Genomic DNA, 24,033 nt, shown 5'->3' with positions numbered 1-24,033 from the left:
ACCTCTAGATCTCCTAGTCTGTCCGTTTCCGTCCCGTCGGAGTCTCTTGTCATCCATAGCGGCTCCAGTTCGCCGGTTCCTGTGGATTGAGTCCGTGGACATACCTTGTGCCGCGCCGAGCTCTCGAGACACTTCGTTTCGTCGCTCCACGCGACAGTCTCATCGTACCAAGTACAAATCCCCGACATTCAGGCTGTTGGAAATTGATTAGACATACTGTGCTTCTGTGTCATTCAAGTCCAGCACAGCTTTTCCTGCCGACCCGGAACGACACACATTAAAATGTACAACGGATACTCGCAGGTTCACAGCAAGTATGTCTATCGATTAACCGATGATTATTCCCTTGGTGTTTATTCTAGATTAATATGTTATCTAAAAACGCAGAAGGGCTGGCTTTGCTACGAGTGCAAACTCGATCTCTCTGCTCAGCAGCCGCCATTTTAGCCAAAGCTTGTGGTTGCTCCATTTTCTATTCAATTATCCGACGGATATTTAAGAATTCTGTGCCCGGCGGATTTTACCTAATAACTACTGAAAAAACAATTGTAGAAATACATGATTGTTTTAGGAACTAGATACATATAAGATGGTATCATGAGACTCAAATGTGACCAAGCCAAATACTTTTTTTTTATTAAACTATCATTTTTATTACTGACAAAGACATTATAAAACCATTTCTCGATTTTGAAGGTGATGTGCAGGTAGATCAGTTATTGAAAATATTATACAGTTTGTCATTAAAGATAAGAACCCATGTGATTCAGCCAGTATAATTAGTTTCCAAGATATATCCTGACATTTAAATAATTATTATATATATATATATATATATATATATATGTGTATGTATGTATATATATATATATGTATGTATATATATATGTGTGTATATATATATATATATATATGTATATATAAGTATTAATTTTAACACACTGCATTTAAATACATAAGCAATAGTCGTTGAGATACCCTGACACATTTAAACAATTAAACATACAGAGTGTTTGATAAGTAACGATAAATCTCTCGCATAGAGGTAGAGGACTAAACTGAGTCGAAAAATTCTCTATCATTTTGTAATTTTCGCAATAATTAATAAGATATCAATTATTAAAAAATCATCAAATATTGGCTTTCAATCATTTTTTACTCGAGTACTATCAAATTTACAAAAAAACAGCAAGAGACAAAAATTATTTATTTTCTTTTCAAAGAACTCTAAGAATTTTTTCAAATTTTGTATGAATTTTTTAGTACTACTTTTCAGTACTATTTTTTGACAACTATTTGTATCAACATGAGAAAATATGATATTAAAAAATTCTGAAAAAATTCTCAGAGCTCTGTGAGATGGAAATAAACAATTTTTGTTACTTGCTATTTTTCTGTAAAGTTGATAGTACAGGGTCCGGCAAAATGATCTCCCACATTTTTAAATTATTAAAGATTAAAATGTGGGAGATCATTTTGCCGGACCCTGTACTTGAGTAAAAAATTATTGAAAACCAATATTCAGCGATTTTATACAGCGAAACTCTTCTGGCGAAATTCCCTTATTCCACCGAAAACGAAACTAGCATTCAACGCTTTTCGCTAAAACTTTCTTACCTTTTCATGGAACGAAGTTTCACTGGCGAAGTTACTTCCACTTGCCGTGAATAAAAAAGTGTTGAACAGACAATTTCAAAAATTGACCAATCAAAAAATGCTTCGAAAAATTTGATCAGTCAAATAGATCATAGTTAGAATTAGCGTTGCTTCGCTCATAATTGGACAATGTCGAAGCTTCGCTCTCTACACATTTTCGCACCAATCGATGGAGTGGAGAATCTTCGCCAGCGAAGTTTGCTGCATGAAATTGTATCTTTAGAATAACTCTTGAAGTAGCCTTACTCAAATTAGTCTTGAAGTCTTGAATCTTGTGGCCCTATCTGAATAAGGGTGCGTTCCATGACAGTCAGAATTTCGGAAAATGGAATCTGGGACAAGTAATAGAGTGGGGATCAGCCAATCAGAATTATTGAGTTGCATTATTGTCCGTACATGTTACTGCACATGTTACTTGTATTTAACTATAAGATTATCGAAATAAAATTTCTATATAAAAAGAAATTCATTATTAATAAATAATTGTCCGATAAGGATTTATTAATATATAAGTATTTATCCAGCATATAAATATAACTATTATTTATATCGACTTTTTCGGAAAATGGACTGTTATTCTAATCTCAAACCATCTTTTAAAAAATTCTTTCATTATCTTCTATTATAATAAAAAATATATTTTATTACTTGCGGATTCTTTTTACTATATAATAATTATCTTCGTAAAATAAATTTTCTGATTTTTCACAATTTCAGAAATATTGATCCATGAGGAACCCAGCCACAAAAATTTCGGACCGACAAACGCAATTTTGTCCCTAACGATATAAATGATTATATTTATATGCTGGAAAAATAAATACTTATATATTAATGAATATTTATCGAATAATTATTTATTAATAATGAATTTCTTTTATACGTATAGAAATTCAATTTCTATAATCTTGTATTTATATGTGCAGACGAACAGTAATGTCAATAATTTTGATTGGTTGATCTATCCATTCTATTACTTTTCCGAGATTCCGTTTTCCGAAATTCCGACTGTCATGGAACAACACCCTAAGGCCCAGTTTCACATTCATGGTTAACTCTTAACGCCTTAACCGAGGTTTAACTTATTTCTTTTTTTTTTTCCAAAATTTAACTTGAAATAAGTTAAACCTCGGTTAAAAATTAATCATTAGTTGTGAAACTAAGCCTAAATGAACCTCATGTAACCGTCAGTTACTTAATCGAGGTTGGTGAAAGAAATTCTGAAAGTATTATTGGATTGAAAGTAAAGTTCACACCTCTTCATATTTAAATCATAAGACAAAAATATATAAGTACAACTTTAGAAAAACATGATGATGACAACGGAAGGAGTGGTACAATCTTTTATGCGTTAAATAATGTTATATTTAATAAAAATAATAATATTTAATAAAATAAAATATTATATTATATTAATAAAATAATATAATATAATAAAATAAAATTTCCAGGATAAAAAAAATAATTTTTATCGACAATTCTTATTAATATAATCTTATAAATATCGAATTAATAACGAGACTTTTCTGATCTCAAAAAGTATATACACCTATTGATAGACACAACAACTATAGTTGGAAGGCATCGTATGAGTTTTCAAATCACAATTATAGAATATATTCAATAAAAATGAACAAAATTTAAATTTTACAAAAAAGTTTTATAGCTTCTAGAAAGATCTCTATTTTCGAAAAGTCATTATGCTTCTTTAGTTTTTGTAAATTTAATAATTTTTACATGTAAAAAACTACAAGCTAGATAAAATGGGAAATTCTCTTCTCACTTTGTAGATCTGTTAAAAATTTTTGATTTTCTAACGTGAAAGCTTAAAGTTTTCTGTACAAAATCTTTTTTTTTTTTTTTAATATTCTTAAGATTTCTTACTGCTGAGTTATCACTGATTAAATGAAATGAACAATTAGGACTTTTTTTATTAATGTTTATTTATTAATTTTTGTGATAAGTTCATCAAAATTTAATGAAAAATTTACGAGCATTGTTTGATGGAGATCTTATATACAGGGTGTCCCGTAATTCATTCGACAACAACTCATTAATCATTTTGATCATTCGGCAACTTCAAGATTTAGGGTGCTGTTCTATGACAGTCGGAAAACGGAATCATGAGCAGGTAACCAGACTAAACTGAATCGAAAAGTCCTTTACCATTTTGCAATTTTTGCAATAGTTAACAAGATATTATTTACTAAAAAAAAATCCCTAAATATTAGTTTTCAATAATTTTTTACTTAAATGCTATCAACTTTACAGAAAAACAGCAAGAGGCAAAAATTGTTTATTTTCTTCTCCTAAAGTTCTGAGAATTTTTTTCAGTATTTTTTAATATCGTATCTTCTCATGTTGATAAAAATAAGAAAATGCGATACTAAAAAGTTGATGAAAAATTTTGAAAAAATTCTTAAAGTTCTATGAGAAAAAAATAAACAATTTTTGTCTCTTGCTGTTTTCCTGTAAAGTTGATAGTATTTGAGAAAAAAATTGAAAACCAATATTTGGCAATTTTTAGTAATTAATGTCTTGTTAACTATTGCGAAAATTGCATAATAATAGAAGACTTTTCGATTCAGTTTAGTCCGCTCTATCTGCTCACGAGCGTTGTCGGATGAATTATGAGACACCTTGTATAATCAAAATCCTCAAGATTGTCTGTAATTCGATCTCAAGATATAACCATTTCCTTGGCTGGAATCTTAAAATTAGATTTTAAGATTGAACTTATAATTTTGAATACAAGTTGCGAATTATGGATATTGCGTTCTGATATGCATATTATATTAATTTATGCTTTTATTTAGCTTTATTTTTTTAATGCAGTTTTTACTACAAAATGGACACTTTTTTCCCTCTTTAACATTACTTACTTTTCTCGTATTAAATCTATATTGAAAGTAGGTTAATATGTATTTTATTTAGTAAGCTTTAATGTTCAAAATTTTGATTTATAGAGCCTTATGTATTTGCCATAATGTACCTTAAGTCCAAAAGAGACAAAATTTTGGATGTGTAAGGCAATTGACAAGAAGTTGAAAGAATTGTGATTTGAAATTGCTATTAAAATCGATGATTGAAACGTCAATTTTACTCTATACAAAAATTTTACAAATTTTTTGTTTGTATTATATTATTTTAACATGTATACATATATTTAACATGTATAGATATTTTCGACGATTTTTTTGTATTTATATTTTTTAAACAGAATTATTTGTATTAATTCCGCAAATAAATAAAATATTTTTATTTATTTTTGTAGTTCCTTTTTTTATAATTTTGTGAAGGTTCTGTATAAAAATGTATAAATGTGTAAAATATAAATAATTCTGTAGCGTACTTTGTATATCTTTGTATATTTTTGCAATCATGTTTTGATATCGCATATTTCAGATGGAAAATTCCTTTGTTTAACATATTTGTTTACCATCATTCTTTTCTTTCTTTAGATTATATTTCTTTTAGAAATAAATAAATTTATTTATAGATTATGAATTGTTCTATATTCTATTTTGAATAAAAAATGTTTACAATACATTTTTTCCCGCAAGTTTTTTTACTTCTCCCAAAATTCATATTAGAATTTTTATTAAACCGCATTGTGTATATACAAAATAATATTTTTTATAAACAAATAAAACAGGTAATAAACAAATAAAATAAAAAAATCATCTATTCCCCGTTTTGCGATTTTTAAATGAAAATTAATAAGAATTTAATTAGTAAAGATCTATTATTATGAATGAATATGCATTCGTAATTGCTGCTAGATTGCATGACTTAGAATTTTTAGGGAGTTTTTATCTTTAAAAATCAGGGATATTCATGAAATTTTATCAGGGAGCCAATTATGTATTTTAGAACGAAATGAAAATTACAAAAATGAGCAAATTCACTAGAATATTTCATTGGTCAACACCTAGTGAATTTTGCTCATGTTTATAATTTTCATCTTGCTCAAGATACACAATCGATCCCCAGGGTATGGATGATGTAATTTTTTTCTGTAGAAAACGAAAACGTGAAAAGTAAAAATTTTTATGTATATTTATATATACTTTTATGTACAGGTATTTGTATGTATATTTGAATATTTTTATGTATATTTGTATGTATGTACGCTCATGGAGGTTGCAACACTAAAAGATTGCAACACTTTTTTAATGGGTTCGGAATGCCTACTAATAACCTACTCATTAAGCGATTGGTTTTTACTTATGAATCCATAAACCAATCACTCAGCTTTACAACCTTTTAGTCCATAAGTGTACATATGCAATCAATTTTCACGTTTTTCTAGGGAACAAAATTACATGATTGATCTCTTAGGTATCAATCATATAATTTTTTTTTCTAAAGCGGAAACGTAAAAAGTGAAAATTTTTATGTATGTACGTATGAATATATACACACATATATACAAAAATTTTTAATTTTTCACATTTCTGTTCTAGGAAAAAAATTACATGATTGATACCTTGGATTCAGGGAATTTTTTGAATTTTTAAGTCAAGATAATGATCAATTCGAGAAACCGCTGATAGCATTGCATACAGATTTGAAGCATCACTGGGCATTATTTAAGACAGGCCTGCAGTCAGGGTGATTGTGAACACAAGTATTGTCGTAACACTTAGACTTAAGTTATTGTCACAACTTATTGTCATGTCTCCAAGAAATGGTAATAAGCCGTACGTCATACACCAAAACTTGTGCATTACTTACGTTTACAACTTAAGGGTAAAATTACACGGTACGGGAATCAACATGCGGGACAGAGGATGCGTGATTCGAACAGCCAATCAGCGCTTTTCCGCATTTTTCTATCCCATGTCTTTCCTATGATTGGTTTCCCGTACCGTGTGATTTCATCCTAAGTCTCTAATGTTGATTCTACAATGAGCCTGTAGTCGAAAGTCTTAGTCTTAATCGATGAAGTTGGCCAATCAGCGTTAGTACAAGTTGATTGGTCAACTTCATTGATAAGACTTAAGACTATAGATTACCGACTCATTGTAGAATCAGCATAAGTAAGCGACAATTCTTGTGCTCAGACCTTCAGATTGCACACTTCGACTGATTTTGCCTACTGATATAGCATTTAGACTGCGCTGGAAGACTTCAAACGCTCGAACTCAGGGATGATATTGCTGTAAATTATATAGAGCATAATTGTGAATGCAGGATAATGTGCTTCAAAACTCTGTATCCCAGTCCTACCCCTGTGTCCTCTATGGTTTACACACAGATATCTATTAGATCGCTAACTTCTGAGTTGATTTAATAGCGGTGACAGTATATTATATTATGTGTACGATGTATGTATTGTGTATGTATGTGCAAAATGATCAGAGCCATTGAATGAACACCGGATAGCCGGCTGTTTACAACGTTTTAATCGAAATTAGCGATCTAGTATTATATAGATTATCTATCGGTTTACAGCTAACATAATCTCTGGATAACTTTTTTCCTAGAGCGAAAACGTGAAAAGTTTTTGTATGCATGTGTATATGTTCACACATATATATTGGGTCATCTAAAAAGTATCCGCGGTACTTTGTCACTAGATATATGACCATCAACACATCTAGTGACAAACAACCGCGGATACTTTTTAGATGACCCAATACATAAAATTTTCACTTTTCATGTTCCGTTTTCTAGAGAAAAAGTTACATAGTTATGATACTCTGATCGATAACTTTAGGCCGCTATTTCATTTAAGCGTTTTTGTTTCGAGCGTACAATAAATGTATACAGGACAGAAAGGTCCTCGGATCTTCCTATCTTGTAGCCAATCATAGGCTTGAAAAATTTGTCGTATAACAAAAACGCACAAATGAAATAGTGGCCTTATGCCTGTTTTACAGTAGGGTAAGCCGTAAGAAATTGGCTGATTACAATTAAGTATGAGAAGAATATGATAATCAACTATAATTGGTTAATTTCTTACGGCTTACCGCTTACGACTCTATTGTAGAATAGGTCTTAGATTGATATTAAATTTGTCGTACGACAAAGATTTTAAGTTCATTGACTGACTATAGGATGGAGAGATCTGACTTCTTTTTCTTGTAGCTAATCAAGACTTGAAATACTTCTATTTCAAACATAAGTCTAGGGTCAATTTCGAATCGACTAGGGGGTCGATTCTATATCTTCAAGGTGAAAATGACAAAAGTGAGCAAATTTACTAGTTGATCAATTAAATTATCAGTATTCTAGTAAATTCGTTCACTTTTGTAATTTTCACTTCGTTTTACAGAATCGATTCCCAGATCTACAATAGGTATTTTAAGCCTTAAGCTGTAAGAAATTGATCAATTACATGTGAGGAGAATAACTCTTCCACATTTTTCTATTCCATATCTTTTCCACGATTGGCTCGCATGTTGATTCCCGTACTGTGTGATTTCACCTTTAATCTAAAAAGTCTTTTTTTATGTGCTGCTTTTTGATGAAGGTTTCAATTCTTAGTTACAGATCTAGAGGAAATCGAGATCAGGGCAATCGTAATGGAGGAGTTGGCGGAACTTATTGGAACAGTCAGCAGCAGAGTCAAAAAGAGTTTGGCACAAAGAAGCAACAAAATCACAAGAAGACTCCGGGCGATTTACTGAAGAAACCTAGTTGGGATTTGACAAATATGCCCAAGATAACGAAGAATTTGTACGTTCCTCACGTTAACATCTTAAACCGAACACCTGATGAGATCAGCAAGTATCATGCGGGCAAGGAGATTACTGTTAAAGGCAACAATACGCCTTCTCCCATTCAAGCCTTCGAAGAGAGCAACTTTCCAGATTATGTGATGGAAGAGATCAGGAAGCAAGGTTTCGCCGAACCCACTGCAATTCAAGCTCAGGGCTGGCCAATTGCACTCAGTGGACGAGATTTAGTCGGAATTGCTCAAACTGGTTCCGGGAAAACTTTGGCTGTAAGTACATCTCGATTAATTGAATTAATTAAATTGATATAACATTTGAGTAAAACTATTCAGAATCGGTTACTTAATCAAGAAAGATATAGATAGGAAACTTTAGCTCTGTTCTTTATTCCTACACTCTCTAAACTGGTACACATAGTGCAAACGTACTTGTTTCACTTCAACTTGTTGTACCGTGTACTTGTTGTACTAGTTCAAAAAGTGCAGGAATCATTGAGCAATAAGTGAGCGGTTGTCATTATGAATGCACCCAATGTAAAAAAAAAATCAGAACATCAGATATTTTAACAAATGCGCATTTTTTAGATACATATTTGTTTATTGTCATTATTTCTTTCATTTCAGTATATCCTTCCAGCGACAGTGCACATCAATCATCAGCCTCGTCTCAGTCGAGGTGACGGACCAATTGTTCTAATTCTCGCTCCCACGCGCGAATTGGCTCAACAAATCCAAACTGTTGCACGTGATTTCGGCTCGTCCTCATGCATTCGTAACACCTGCATCTTCGGCGGCTCGCCGAAGGGGCCTCAAGCTCGTGATCTTGAACGTGGTGTGGAGATCTGTATTGCAACACCTGGTAGATTGATCGATTTTCTCGAAAAAGGTACCACGAATCTGCGCAGGTGCACATATCTGGTTTTAGATGAGGCTGATCGAATGCTGGATATGGGTTTCGAACCACAGATACGCAAAATCATCGAACAAATTCGACCTGATCGGCAAGTTCTCATGTGGTCCGCCACTTGGCCCAAAGAAGTGCAAGCTCTCGCCGAAGATTTTCTCAGTGATTATATCCAGATTAATATCGGGTCCTTGACTTTGGCGGCCAATCACAACATTCGGCAGATTGTTGAGATCTGCCAAGAACATGAGAAAGAAATGAAACTATCGCAATTGTTGCGCGAAATTGGGACCGAACGCGGCAGCAAGATGATCATTTTCGTGGAGACGAAGAAGAAGGTGGACGACATAACGAAGACAATTAAACGGGAAGGCTGGTCAGCAATCTCAATCCACGGCGACAAATCGCAGCCGGAGCGCGATTACGTTTTATCGGAATTTCGCAACGGGAAGACTATGATCTTGGTCGCGACAGATGTAGCAGCACGCGGCTTGGATGTCGAGGACGTGAAGTACGTTATCAACTTTGATTATCCCAACAGCTCCGAGGACTACATCCACAGGATCGGCAGAACCGGTCGCTGCCAGAGCGCAGGCACTGCCTATGCTTACTTCACACCGAATAATGCGAGACAGGCGAAGGAGCTGATCGCAGTGCTAGAGGAGGCCGGTCAAGCTATAAACCCACAATTGGCGGACATGGCGAATTCTGTCAGGAACCAATACGGCAAGGGACGGCAACGGTGGAGTCACGTACGAGGCAACAAGGATAACATTTCTCATGGAAGTCCTAGAAACAACATTAGCCCGACGATAAACAATTGGCAGCATATGTTGCAGGCGAATCAACAACAGCATGGACAACATCACAACCAAATGGCTCAGGAGAAAACCGTAGCACGTGGTCATCAGCGCAACAGTGGCTATCAAGTCAATCGGCAGAGCAATTACCAACCACAACATTCCTATCAGCAGCAGCACCAGCAACGACAATCCATTACTGGCTATCAGAACAGCTACCAGGCGACTAACAACACATGTCAACCTACGCATCAGGCTACCAGCGCGCCCAGATACCAAGGCAGGACTGGATACCAGGGTAATCGTTTCCAAAACAGACAGAATGGCTTCAGCGGCAATCAGAGCGGGCCCAATGTTTACTCAATGCCGCCGCCATTTATGATGCCGTCTGGTGGACACGCGGATTCCGGGATCCAGAATCTTGTGAACAACAAGTTTTTCCAGACCAATCGACCGCCGCCCAACGCTGGTGCCTGCGCGTACCAATCGATGGGCTACGGCCAGTTTCAGGCAGTGCCGCCGTACGGCTATCCGTATCCACCCACGCCGGTGCAGCAGTGACGCCTTCCACGATGCAAGACCATCGGGGTACGGGCTAAATGAAAAGTAAGTATGTCCCGCCTATCGGGCTTTATTCGATCGCTCTTACGTTGGATAATGGATCCAATTTATTATGATAGACTGTCGATAAAGATTAATTAAGGCTGCATTTCGAGAGCGCGCTATCATTACTATTGTGTCATTCTATTTTTACCATTCATGAACGTAAAGGATGGAATTATGCAACAGCGCTGATGAGTGATCTTTACATCTACAATCCTACCCCTTCATCTTGTTAAAAGGCATTCAATATTGTAATTAATATGTACATGTAAACAAGTCGCGTGCATCAAACAAGTTTGCGAGCATCAAGAACTGTGTGCAAAAGTGTGGAATTTTTTAAATTTAAAAATTCCACGCTCTAAGCAAGGAACGTATTAAAACGAACGTATTAAATTTTTATTTTTACAACACAGATTTGATCACACTCTTGAATGTGATAAAATAAAATGCGCGCATAAGAATGTATATATGAAAATCAATCTTTGAATAATTTTACTTTTACACAAATCTGTGTTCAAGCACGAACACGATATAATCTTAGTGATTAGCATTATTGAGAATGACACTCTAAACTCATGATTTTGCATCTTTTTCAGCCAGTACACTCTTGGCACGTGGATAAGATTGTACATATAAAGACCACTATAAAGCACGCTCTCCGAACACAGTTTAGAAGCAAAATTTTATTTTGTAATTTGTTATATTTTCTGAGTTACATTCGCGCACAGCGCTTCAAACAATTGCAATCTTAGGATTTTTGCTTTGGAAATTTTAGTACCTTCTAAGAAGAAATTAACTTTGTTAATAAAAGAAATTATCAAGACTTTTTTACAACTCGAAAAAGATTCGAGTATAAAAACGTGCTTTTTGTTTGAATGAAATAACAACCTTGATTTTTTATTTCCCGTTAACACCGACACTTTAATGTCGGCAGTCTATCATACTATTTTTAATGTAATACTTATTCTCATTTTCTTTTTCATTTATTTTTTCTGGAATAGTGCCCAATCAATTTAACAATTTGAGTTCGATGTTGAGATATTAAGACGCATGATAACTCGCGTCACTGCCAAAACTTGGAAGCGCACAAGAAACTCGAGATTGAATATAGGGTGTGTCATTGCTTTTGTTATTGTATTAAATTATAAAATAATTGTCGCAATTACATAGGCAAACTTTCAAATCTCACTTCCAAAAATTTGGCATTTTTTTTTATTTGATGTCGAATTATTAAAAGCATAAAAAATGTATATAAAAAAAATATAAAAATTATTAAATTGAAAAGGTTATTACCTTATAAATATATGTACTAAATTGTTTATTTATATGAATCACATGAGATTATTTTATAGTAATTATTTTATTTATGGCATGTATATAAACATATATTTTTTGTTGTATTCTCTTTTTTATTTAAGAAGTTTGACGAATTAAATGGATTTGAATTGTTAAATTGGCAGAAATAATTAATGCATTAATTAAGAAATGCATCGGCACATTCCAGTTTTTCAAATTCTATATGTAGTATTAGCAACGTTAACAATGAGCGTACACGTTATAATATCGATCCTAGATGTTAACCATCGCGTTGATGGTTCACGAATCCCTCTACTCTATAACTGATAAATAATAATCCTCTTATGCGAGTATTATTGTAGCAACATTATAAATGCTTTTTTCCGAAATGCACGAAACATATAGAAGGGGGTGGATTAAGACTATATATCAGATCTACTAATTTATAATTTATTTATATATAGTTCGCGTGATTACACATACGCAGAAGAAATACCCAGGAAATAAAAACGCGCGATATGCTCTAATAGGAAGGAAATTTGTAAGGCCTTTTGCATAAAAATTAAGCCGTTTTTTATGTGCCCCGGCATAACGAACAAATTGTCGTGCCCTTTGTTTCGGGAACGGGAAATTACAAAAGAAAAAGAGAGAAACGAAGCAAAGAAATAAGATAGAGAGAGAAAGACAAACTAGAACAAGCTAAGAATGTCTATTTATCTATAAAACAGCTTCACTTGCAGGAACTATACCAATCTTGGACACTCTATTTCTCTCTTTCTCTCTCTCTCTCTCTCTCTCTCTCTCTCTCTCTCTCCCCGATACAACTAATCGTAGCGTTAAAAATAAGTATCTCATGCTCCGATGATCTTATAAAAATTCAAACGAGCTTTGAGATCTCTGGATTCTTAAAAGTCTGAATCATCAATGGTTTCCGGATATCTGAAACTTCTAGGACTTCTGAGTCCACAGAACTCTGATCTTGAATATTTCGAGTCTTAAATATTGTTACATTGGACTCGAATAACATATTTTAACTGTAGCTTCTAAAAATTCTAATTCAAGTCTTAGATATTCTAATATATTTTGTGGAATTCTTCTTATATATTTCGATACTTTTCATACATTCTAATATATTTTGTAGAGACTTTTCTCTATATATAGAACATATTCTAAAATTTATTCTACTTTATAGAGACCTTTTTCTCGGACCGCTACATTCTTGAACTTTAATACATCCTTCGTCTTTCTAATCTAAGTGAATCTCCGTGAATTTCAATTTTTGGGTGTCCTCTACAAATATTAAATATTCAACTTCTTCGACTCCGGTCGAAATCCAGAGATTCAGAATCCAGAGATCTCTGGCGAGGTTTGAACGCCGGATCCTTGAAGACATGCAGATGGCTTTTAGAGGACAACGTAAATTAAGCACGTAGTCAAGATGGCTGTGTACCTCGATGCAAAGTTTGATACCTTATTTTTATATATATATCGAAAGTGATTTGTTGTTGAACCAACGAATAATTATATGATACATTGTTGTTTGATGTTTATGCAATTGGCCACTGAGTGGTCTTGTCTCTGCGCATCGTTCGCGCAGGATGGCCGCCATCGAAACTAATCCCCAAATTCAGTTGTACCTGCTATTTTAGTTACAAGCAACCAAATTACTGCGCCGCGTCACCTATCACTCCGAACAATAATGTTTATGCTACTTTTTGCTAATGCTTCATCCTTCAACCAGTAACTTACTTCGTTTCCCTTACTTGATTTCATGATTGGGCGGACTTAAAGAATTTTAAGTTTCGAGCTTATATTTCTTGGAGCATTACGTTCTTCAGAATTCAGAATTCTTGAGTTCTAAGATTAGAAGTTTTAATTCTAAAACTTTTGTTCTTTCTGAATTTTTCTATTTTGAATTTTTGAGTGTAACTTTTTCGTCCTTGGAGAAAAACAAGCTAATATGTTCGAATCTGTAATTCAAAACCTGAAGAACTTATTGTTTCGCGAAGTCAGACGATACTGGTTGAAAGCTGAATCATCTTACGCATAATGAATTAAGGATATAACATATTGTTGTATTCTGAAGCAACCCTTTGTGGTACCGGAGGACGTTTTTTGATCAGCATGCCCGATTAATAATTATTAAACTAACGAGATTGGCGCACGCTGTTGGGGCATGTGATATATTTTATTAGCAGCGTGTAGCAATTTTGCGAGCCTCCAGATTACTCTGCACATACCACCGTATATCATGTAATTATCGAGAAGGAAATAGAAAGAGACAGTGATTTAAAAAAAAATGAAAGAAAAAGAGAAGAAGAATTCTCTGGTCTCAATCAGGAAGAAAGGCAGCTGGTATAAGATTTCATTAATTTCTTAAAAGAGCATTTATTTCATTGACTTTGTTTCGTAATAACAAACTAATATAATATAATAGCTAATCATCACAAATCCGTTTTTAATAACTATTATTAATTATCTTATCTTTAAACTGTTTGTTTCCTTAAGTTTCATTTCTTTCTGAATATTTCTACTAATCTCAATACACAATCAGTTAAAGATTTTGCTCTTTTTACTCAAACTTTCTGAACAGGCCAGAGAATCGATATCGGTAAATAAATGTAGGAACGCTCTCGCGCAGGAACGCTATTAATTAATGATTGTTAATTGTTGCCGCGTGGCGATTATTCACTCGCGACTCGCTTTTATAAAATAATTAACAACTCGTCACGCACACACAGTGTACGAAATGCTGGGACACGAAAGTCCCAATTTGCAGAAAAATCCCAGTCGACTCGTTTAGATTCGCGTACTCTAGGTACACGTACTCGAATATGATCCGTGGATTGATTTTGGACATCGTTAATTGTCGTAAAATCTCCGGTGTTTTTTACGAAAAAAAAGAACGATAGTCAATAATGTTCAACGAAGTGGGATATATTCGTGGTTCCTGGATCGGGATGCTCGTGTTCTTGGATCCTTGCATCTTTGAAGGTTCATATTTCACTGGATTGCTAATATCTCAGTTTTATTCTTGATGTTTAGCGGATGGATCTTAAGAACAAAGTAAAAACACAGAATTATTAAAGTTGCTGGATCTCTTAACGCTCCAAATCTTATAAATTTTGTTGAGATTTCTTAATTCCTCGAAGATCTGGAATTGAAAAGTATCAGTATTTTGATATCGAAAATTATCCGAACGAAATTCTGACAGGAATGTCAAAGCTCTCAGAGTTTCAGAACAAAAGTTTCGAGTTGCAACACCTTGGAATTTAATGACTTCGGAAGTTTGAGATTTCACGAGTCTGGCATCTTTTTGGAATTATAGGAGATTTTGAGCTTTAGGAATGCGATTAAAATTGCTTTAGAACCTCTTCATTTTTTGGATTCTTAAAATCTTACTTCTTGTTACAGAACATAAGTACTTAACAACTGTGGAAGATTTCATATTTTAATGCTTGCTCTTCAGTTCTCCCTCCTCAAAAAGATGCTTCTGAAAAGGACAAGTTATGTGGTTTTATCGCTGGAAGATTAGATTTGTTTGCTTCGATTTCTTTGATCGCTGAATCTTCAAATTGAAGGATCCTTGGATTCTAGGATTTTTGATCGACGAATATTGAGCTCGACGCGCCTACTTTGTCAATCTGACTGCGTCGACGAATAGTGATATAATAATAGGAAAAACGTATGTGTTGCGAGCATGAAAAAATACTGAATACTCTCGCGCATTGCGTATGCCCGCTATCAAATTGCGACAATTTCGGGGTGATCGAAAAGAAATAATAATAATCTAATTTAATAGAAAATTAATTGATCGACATTTATTTTATAATTAATTAGTTAATGTTTAATTGATGAAAGACCATCATCAATATTGGAACTGTCATTATTGACTTACGAGATGGTATTTGCATTTTATTTTGTTCTAAAAAGTTATTTACATGCTGCATAATAATTATTTCGATTATATTTTTACATAATATGTTATATAATTTATATAATTTATTATATAATTTATATTTTATATAATTATATTGTATATTATTATATAATATATTTAATATTATTTTATGATTGTATTATTAAGTATTTAAAAATGGTCTTTTTAATATTTTTTCTTTTCTTTTCTTCCTGCTTGTCTTTAAATAAAATAGCACTTTTAATGAAATAACAATGTAGATAGCGGGTGTACGCGTAGCTCTGTGATATGTAAGACGTAGCATATTTCTAGCTCTTACCTATTATGCATCATGATTAAAGTAAGGGATGTATCTCATCAGTTTTATACGCGGTATCAGTCATCGGGTCTTAATGATGCTTAATGCAGGGTCGTCGATATCTATTTAGCTAACAGGAAAGAAAAGGGAAACGACACCGAGCGCACTTTTCTCTCACTTTCCTAGAATAAACAATATAACGATGGGCTATAGTTGATATATCTGATTAGACTGTGTAAAAAGTGTGTTTTTTTTTCAATGAAAAGATAACAAGACGATAACATTGCTATAAGATTAATCGATGTTACGCTACAATTTTAATATGTGGGTACAAGACCCTAGCTTCCAAATGGTCGAAGCTTGCCACCACTTAAAAATCGTGGCTATGTGTGGACAGAGAGAAGACAGGGATTTGTTACAGTAAGTTTGAAATTACTTAACACATTTGAGACCGGTAACGTAGTCCTACATCATTTCAAATTCTGCTATAAGATTAATAATATTGACATTGTTGTGAATAATATACGCATCATTTTGTTAACAATATAAATAAAAATCAACATTTATACCAAGTAATATATCACTGTTTCAAAATTTTTCAATTTTCCGAGCAAGGAAATGGTCAAATCCTTTTAGATCTCCAAATTCTCAGAAATACTTTTTATGCAATCTAATAAGTAATTATTAATTAACTATTATTGAGTTAGAACGTTCGCATATATTTTTATTAACTGCAATTGTATTGCAAATAAAAATTGTGAAGTAAGATTTATTAAATCTTTACAATGAAAATTTTCAATTTAATTAAAGGGTTAAAGTGGGTTATAAGAGTTAATTTATATACATTTTTTGGAGGTGTAATGATAATATCAAATAAAAAGTGGCTTTTATTAAAAGGAAGGGGCCAAGAAGTTCTTCAAGACAGTTTCTTATCATATCTTCGTGCGATCATAATTCCATGAATGTTTGGTGCTTGCGACTACGATGTTTATCCTACATTATCATAATAAATATTACTCTTGATATTTAATATTTAGTTTTTTAGCAATCGCACTGTTAATTTAAATTTAAGTTATACATTCAAGCGGTTAAGTTAGTGGAATTTTTAACTTAGTCCTGCATGTATTAATAAAATATACGCGTTTATATTTCGAGATTGAAATTATTCTCCACAATCATCATTGAGTGTATTCCAAAATAATTTAATATAGATAATCTCAGGATTTAAATATAATCCCATATATTTTGCTGATATGCAATGCGATTTATGTTTTCTGTTCGTTGAATTTTTCGTTTCGTTTTCGTTTAAATCAGAAACTGGATTGAGTTATGAATTCGAGCATTGTGGGATAGCAGATTAGATCGCCATGTTGTTTGAATTTTTCTCGATTGCTCACATCTTGTTCAGAACTACCTGAACTACATTGAATTGGTGTGACATCAGTGATCGACGAACCCCCTACCATAGAGCCGAGAATCGGTAATCGACTGTCCTGCGATGGAACAGAATCAGTTTACAATCGCAGTTCAGGGGAATATCCTCTTCTATTTCTTTTCTTCTTCTTCGTGATGAACACTGTGATATCACGTAAATAAACATTTTAATTAATCGCAAGCATAAATATCATAAATATCGTAATATTATAGAAGCTATTCTTTTTTACACACAAAGACTGAATCTCGCCAGCTTGTATATGTGAATTTAATAACCTCCTCTCCCTTTCACTCCTTCATATCTCACCTAGACATGTGTCGATCAACGACGAAAGGGTTGCGATATTTTTTTTTCTTTCAATCAGCCTCACTGTGCACCAAAATTATCAGTTGTATAGACTTGCGGTGTCTTAGCGGTGTCGGAATAAACATAAAGAAGAACCTAACAGAAGAATCGTCAGATCATCCATTCGCTTATAATTGTTAAAGGGGGAAAAATGTTGCGATCTTTTTATCACCGACCGCACACATGCGCTGTGTTGTATAACGACGAAATACTGTTAATAGTTTATTTAAACATTTCGTGTGATTTTCCGTCCCAAATGGTCGTATTGTTATTATTAGTTTCGATTGTTCATATTATCCACTTTGTTAAAAAGATATTTGCGATCTTCAAATACTTTATAGTCGTATAGAGACTATAAGATTCTTCCTTTCTTTCTTCGAAGTTATCTTATATCTCCGTAGGAATATGTTTTTCGTATTATATGGAATCTTCATTTGCGTCTAGGGTGTTCTAAGGAGGAAACGCATTACAAGGTAATGCATTATATGTATAATTCCAGACATTTTTAATGTTTTATTTAGAAAAAATGCCCCTACTCTCTCCTTTAATATTCGTTAGCGAAACAGTATTTAAGTCCAAAGTGTTCAGCAATTTTCCACGTGCATATAGCGATGAGTTAAAAAAACGTGTGAATCAAATTCATTGTATTAAATATATCGATAATAAAAACTCATGAAAATTAATGAAATCCAAATGAAAGGAACTCTCGTTCAAGATACGAGGGGAAGAATGGATTTCCTCACGTGACTAATACATTATATCCGTTTGAAAACAGTCCTAAAGTCTTGGAAGAGACTGCAATATAGTACATTTACTTTAAAACGTACTTTTACAATCCAACAGATAATATTTTTTAACTTAATACATAAAGCCGCTTAAGTTGTAGGGCATTTGTAAGCTTGGTGAACGGCATTCACGGCCGTTTCAATCCCCGTCATTGCGCGAAACCCAATGGACTAATGGACGAACGATCGAGTTGTTCAGCCCACTTTCAGCGTTTCGATTTTACGTTCGTTTATACCCGCGTCCCGTCTGAACTCGCAATAGGATAAAATGATACAATTTCGAACATGATACAATTCTAAACGAAATAAAATTTCAATCCAATTTTTCAACTGGTAGCTCAATAGTTCTATTTACACCATTAATGTCCACTTCTACCAATGTAGGTTAACTTTAATCTTGGTTTACTTTTCATCTTTTTCTAGTTTTAAAAAAGAATAAAGAGTAAATTAAACCAAGATTAAAGTTGAGAATAAAGTTTAGATGATAGAAATAGACGTAAATCAGGGTTAATATGCGTATTAAATTAATGCGGACTAAATATTCGATATGTCCCTATTTACATTAATATGTCTCAAAACGGGGATTAGATTAGGTGATATGATGTTTTCTCTGTTTTTCGAGACATAAAACCTCTCTAATTATAACTTTAACTTGAACTTAACAACAGTGAAGAGTTAATATACGATCCAAAACGAATCAATTTTTTACCAAAGTTATCTTGCAGATTAGTTGCCTGTCAAAATGGGGATCTCTGACAGGAAGATGGCGACTATGGCACTAAAAGTACCAAAAGGAAAAGATCAAAGCTGAATTTTGAAAATTGAATTCAAATCTTATTTTGTTCAGAATTGTACCACGCTTGAAATTGTACCACCTTATCCTACGTTGTTCTAGTAATTAGCGAGCGACTAAAACGTAAAGACCGCCGAACTGAGGAAAACGAGCCACATAAGATGTAATCGAATCGAACCGCCGCGAGATAAGCGAGGTGGAGAGTAAAAAATAATAATAAAGTATGTGCCGAAGATGTAACCTGTTGCTCTCAAAAAGTATCGCGATTATTAATCCTCTTTGCCGGCGCACCTCGGAACAGGTGCTGGTCGGAAAAACCTGCTTCATTTGCTGTTTATTTTTTTTTCTTTTTTCTTTTGTGGTCCTTCGACGGGTGAATCCTTCAACAACAGTATGGTATAGCGCGTCAATCAGCCTGCATTTTCTGGCGCACCTTGCTCTTGCGGGCTTTGCGGGCAAATAAAGCCATCTGATTTCTGGAGTCGAATTGTATAAGATTTAATCTCGAAATATGCAGATTATTCACAAGCGAACGTAGCTATTCCGGAGTTTCAGGGAGCTAAGCGTGCGTCGGGAATGCGGTGTTCGTTCTAATTCGAATGTTTGATGAACGATGAACTACAAAAAGTGTGATCTGTAGCGATTAATTAATTTTTCTTTTTCTTTTCCCATTTGTTATCTTATATTTCCGAATCCGTTGACTCGTACGCGTGTATGCGTGTATGCGTGTGTGTAATGTGTGCGTATGCGTGTGCCGCGTGTGTATGCGTGTGCGCGTGCGCGTGCCTTCGCCTGTCGCATCGCACGAGTCGCGAATTCGTGCGGCTGAATAATATGCTGCGTGTGGAGAAAAAGAAAGATGTACGCGCGGGAATGCGGGAGAAAGGGGGACTCCGTACGTTCCAACGTCGCTTTTGCGAGGCTAAAGCCCGTATCAGACTAGAGATTGCCGATTGAGTTGCGATTGTGACTGGCGACTTTCTCTTTTCGACCAATCAGAGCAAAGAAATCGGTGACTATTTTATGATTGGCGGCTGACGATTACTTCTCGACCAATCAGAGCAAAACAATCGATGATTGCTCGCAATCCAATCGCTAGTGTGATTACGGCTTAATGCGACTAACGTTTCCGCTATCACGTCTGTACGAGAATGTCGTGCGACACGTTGCGAATACCGAAAGCGAACAGACAAACGTGCAGACATCGAAACGTGTAATTTCTTAAGCTGCCGATGTAACCGACCGGCGTCATGTTTCACGCTGACGGACTGCGAAAAACTTGAGCCAGTGGCACAGAAAAGACAGGGAAGCGATAGAATCGGCCAATCAAATATTATTTAGATTCTTTGAATTTAGAAATTAGAATCTTGGAAGAGTTTGAAATTCTCGACTGTGATTGATCGATTCGAATTTGCTTCCTGCGAAAGTCTCGTTTTTTATTAGGTGTTGGAATTAATTCGTAGCGTTTTTAAATGAAAGAATGTTATTTATTTCACATGAGCATTAAAAAATACATTAATGAAAGTACTTCCCATCACTTGTAAAACGCTACGAATTAATTCCAACACCTAATACGTGCCAATGGCCTTCGAGGTGTACAATTGTCACTAAACTTTCCATGTCTGAATTATTCATGAAGAACAGATATAATTTTATCGAAAATTCGCGCAGTTATGTCATTAACGTAAATCCTTTTTTGCGCTCTAAATAGAATGCGCAAATAGAGTGGAAAAAAAAATCTTAAATGTTGCATATATACCTATATATATACATATATATATATATATATATATATATATGTATATAAACATATTTTTATGTAAAAATTATATATTTATATAATTTTCAAAAGCCACTCCTTGGTCGTTTCTGACTAAATGCCTGCAACTATTGACGATAAATCTCGTTAACGGTGCGGAAAATGATAATAATCGTAAACTTGTCATAAAGAATTTCGAAATTCAAGATTTTCGAGTTTAGTATTCTTCGAGTATGTTTATTATTAGTATTGCGATTTTTATTATTCTATAATATTTTTGGTTTTCTTTTCTCTTTCATCTTTTTCGTTTCATTTTTTTCTCTTTTATTTTTATGTGATAGTGTGGCATAACTTCACCGCTCATTCTTTTTCTAATTTTGCATATAAGTACATCAAAGTTCTCGGATCCTCGCTGATTTCAACTAGTTTAGATTCTAAAACAAGGCTGCCTATTTAAATGAATGAAAGATCCTGTTAGTTGTTAAACAATGATTTATATAATATCTAGTCAAAATATATGCCAATCATATTTAGTAAAATCTGCATGCTGTTTTACGATAACTGTTTTACTAGCAGAGTTAATAGAAAGTTACGAAATACTTAATAATATATTCTCGCGAGGAGACACTCCAGAAAAAAAATTAAAACCTTGTAAAAATGCACCTGTAAATACAAGGAAGGACTAGAATTCATTTTGAATTATAAGATTCGGTCCTTTAGATGGAATGGAAAAAATTAAAATCAAGCTTCCAATCTTCTGGCGCTAATTTTAGGGAGATTAGGGAACCAAGTGAATTTCATAATTCTGCAGAATGATTGATTCTTGCAAAAACATTGTAAACCAACAGCAATGGTTTACCAATAAATTCATTCCTTCCATCTTGAAGCGGTCCTGCTACTTTGCTTGATACAATCAAACTCACTACGAGAGTGATATCATTATATACAAACGTAGAGAGAAAGAGAAATTAATTAATTACACCGTGCGAATCGTAACGATTTCATACCGGGCGTGAATTTTTATATGTTTTGATAACACTTTGCAATATATGTAAAGAGCGTAAAAGTAAAAAAAAAAAGAAGAAGAAAACGCGAACGGAATACGAGGAGACAAAATTTCCCGATGGTCAGCCGCTGTTTTTAACCGCAGTACCGTTCGATTAATTTCTTTTTCACGACCAAAGAGAGGTAACGCGAAAAAGTGGCTTTTTCTTTTTAACTTTTCTACCATGACATATTTCAGAACGGTGAGTGGTGAATGGTGTTGCGTGATTGTGTGCGTCTGAATGTGTGAATGATTGAGAAGCGAGAGTTGATTGTCGAATCGCGTTGTACGAATCGCTTATATCGATCAAAAAAAAAGGGAAATAAAATAATTAATGGAAATATGTTTGCGTTTGTTGAAGAGAAGAAAAAAAGCACATTTATTATGTATATTACGATTATGAGAGCGAAATGCCGCCGGACGATAATAAGCGTCTAACTTTATATTCAGATTCTCTTCTGTAGGTTTCATTAAAGTGCATTTCTTGTATGGTATTACAGTATTACAGTAGAAGTATAAGAAAATAAATGAATGCAATAGTAAAAATGCGTACATTTCATTCGATCCCATACTCCCGTGGACGTTCAGATGAAAAAATAAATTTTTTTACTTTAAAGTAAAAACACTGAATAAAAATCTGAATTTTTATGATAAAAACTTTTTTTTTTTTAATCAAAATTGATTTTTAAAAAATATAGAATCTATTTTTTTATATTTGTCGTTAAAACATTTAATATTTATGTCATTTCAGTTTAATTGATATCTTTTGTCTTTATAACTTTCTCTCTCTCTCTCTCTCTCTCTCTCTCTTTCTCTCGTAACCGAACATTTACGTTGCTCAATGAATTTATATCTTTTAGAGATTGGATCTAAGAATATCCATGGCTGTCACCACATAGTTATTGTACTATAATGTATTTTGATTATTTACAACTTTTCGATGAATGCAAAAACTGAATTTTAGAATAATAAAATATAACGTCAAATATCCAAATAAAGTACATATCTGAGTAAAAAAACTTTCAGGTTTTTAAATTGATTTTTACAGATTTTTGCTCAAAATGTTTAGATTTTTTTTCGGAAATTTTTATCTACGCAAATCTATCCAGTGAAAAAAATTCTCATAATCTCTCGATATTCTTTAAAAAATTTTTATTGAAGATTTTTCTATTAAAAAAAATAAACTTTAGAATTATATAAAATTATATAAAATTAGGAAATTATACAATGAGAAATCTTAGAATATTTCAGAATTCACATATGCTAAGAATTCTAGAAAAGATCTAGTTTTTCAATACAATCAAATAATGCCTATTCAAGCTAATATAGGATGACAATGTAAAAATTGATTTATTCCCTAGCACGCCATTGTTATTTTTGATTACCTTCCCGGCCACACCAGGATCTGTAAAACCTGCAACTTTGGCACGCTATATCTCTGGATTGAATACATATTTTTTTTTAGTTCAAAACGTGTAAAATTTATACCTCGAAGTCGGACAAAGACAGATAAATATGAATTAAATAAATATTTTATTTTCAATTAATTACAATACTTTTTTCAAAGAAATTTTATTGGAAAAATTCGCAGAAAATTACTACTTTGAATAAAAAATTCTCCAATTTTTTAATTTAATGTTCAAGCAAAAATCCACAGGATTTTTTTAGTTGACTCTTTGGACTAACAAAAATATAGTACGATATGAATTGCTT

The 24,033-nt window shown here is 33.3% G+C and overlaps 1 protein-coding gene across 1 annotated transcript; it reads left to right on the top strand.

Annotated features, from left to right (window-relative positions):
• Positions 1-10: 10 nt before the first annotated feature.
• Positions 11-22,866, top strand: LOC105146080 (uncharacterized). Its single transcript, XM_087414891.1, has 3 exons — positions 11-314; positions 8,149-8,608; positions 8,963-22,866. The coding sequence occupies exons 1-3, from the start codon at positions 283-285 to the stop codon at positions 10,601-10,603; spliced, it is 2,133 nt and encodes a 710-aa protein (XP_087271017.1). The 5' UTR covers positions 11-282; the 3' UTR covers positions 10,604-22,866.
• Positions 22,867-24,033: the final 1,167 nt, after the last annotated feature.

The sequence above is a fragment of the Acromyrmex echinatior genome, chromosome 17, assembly GCF_024713525.1.
Source record: "Acromyrmex echinatior isolate Ae372 chromosome 17, ASM2471352v2, whole genome shotgun sequence".
NCBI lineage: Eukaryota > Metazoa > Arthropoda > Insecta > Hymenoptera > Formicidae > Acromyrmex > Acromyrmex echinatior.
This window is presented reverse-complemented; position numbering and strand designations above follow the sequence as displayed.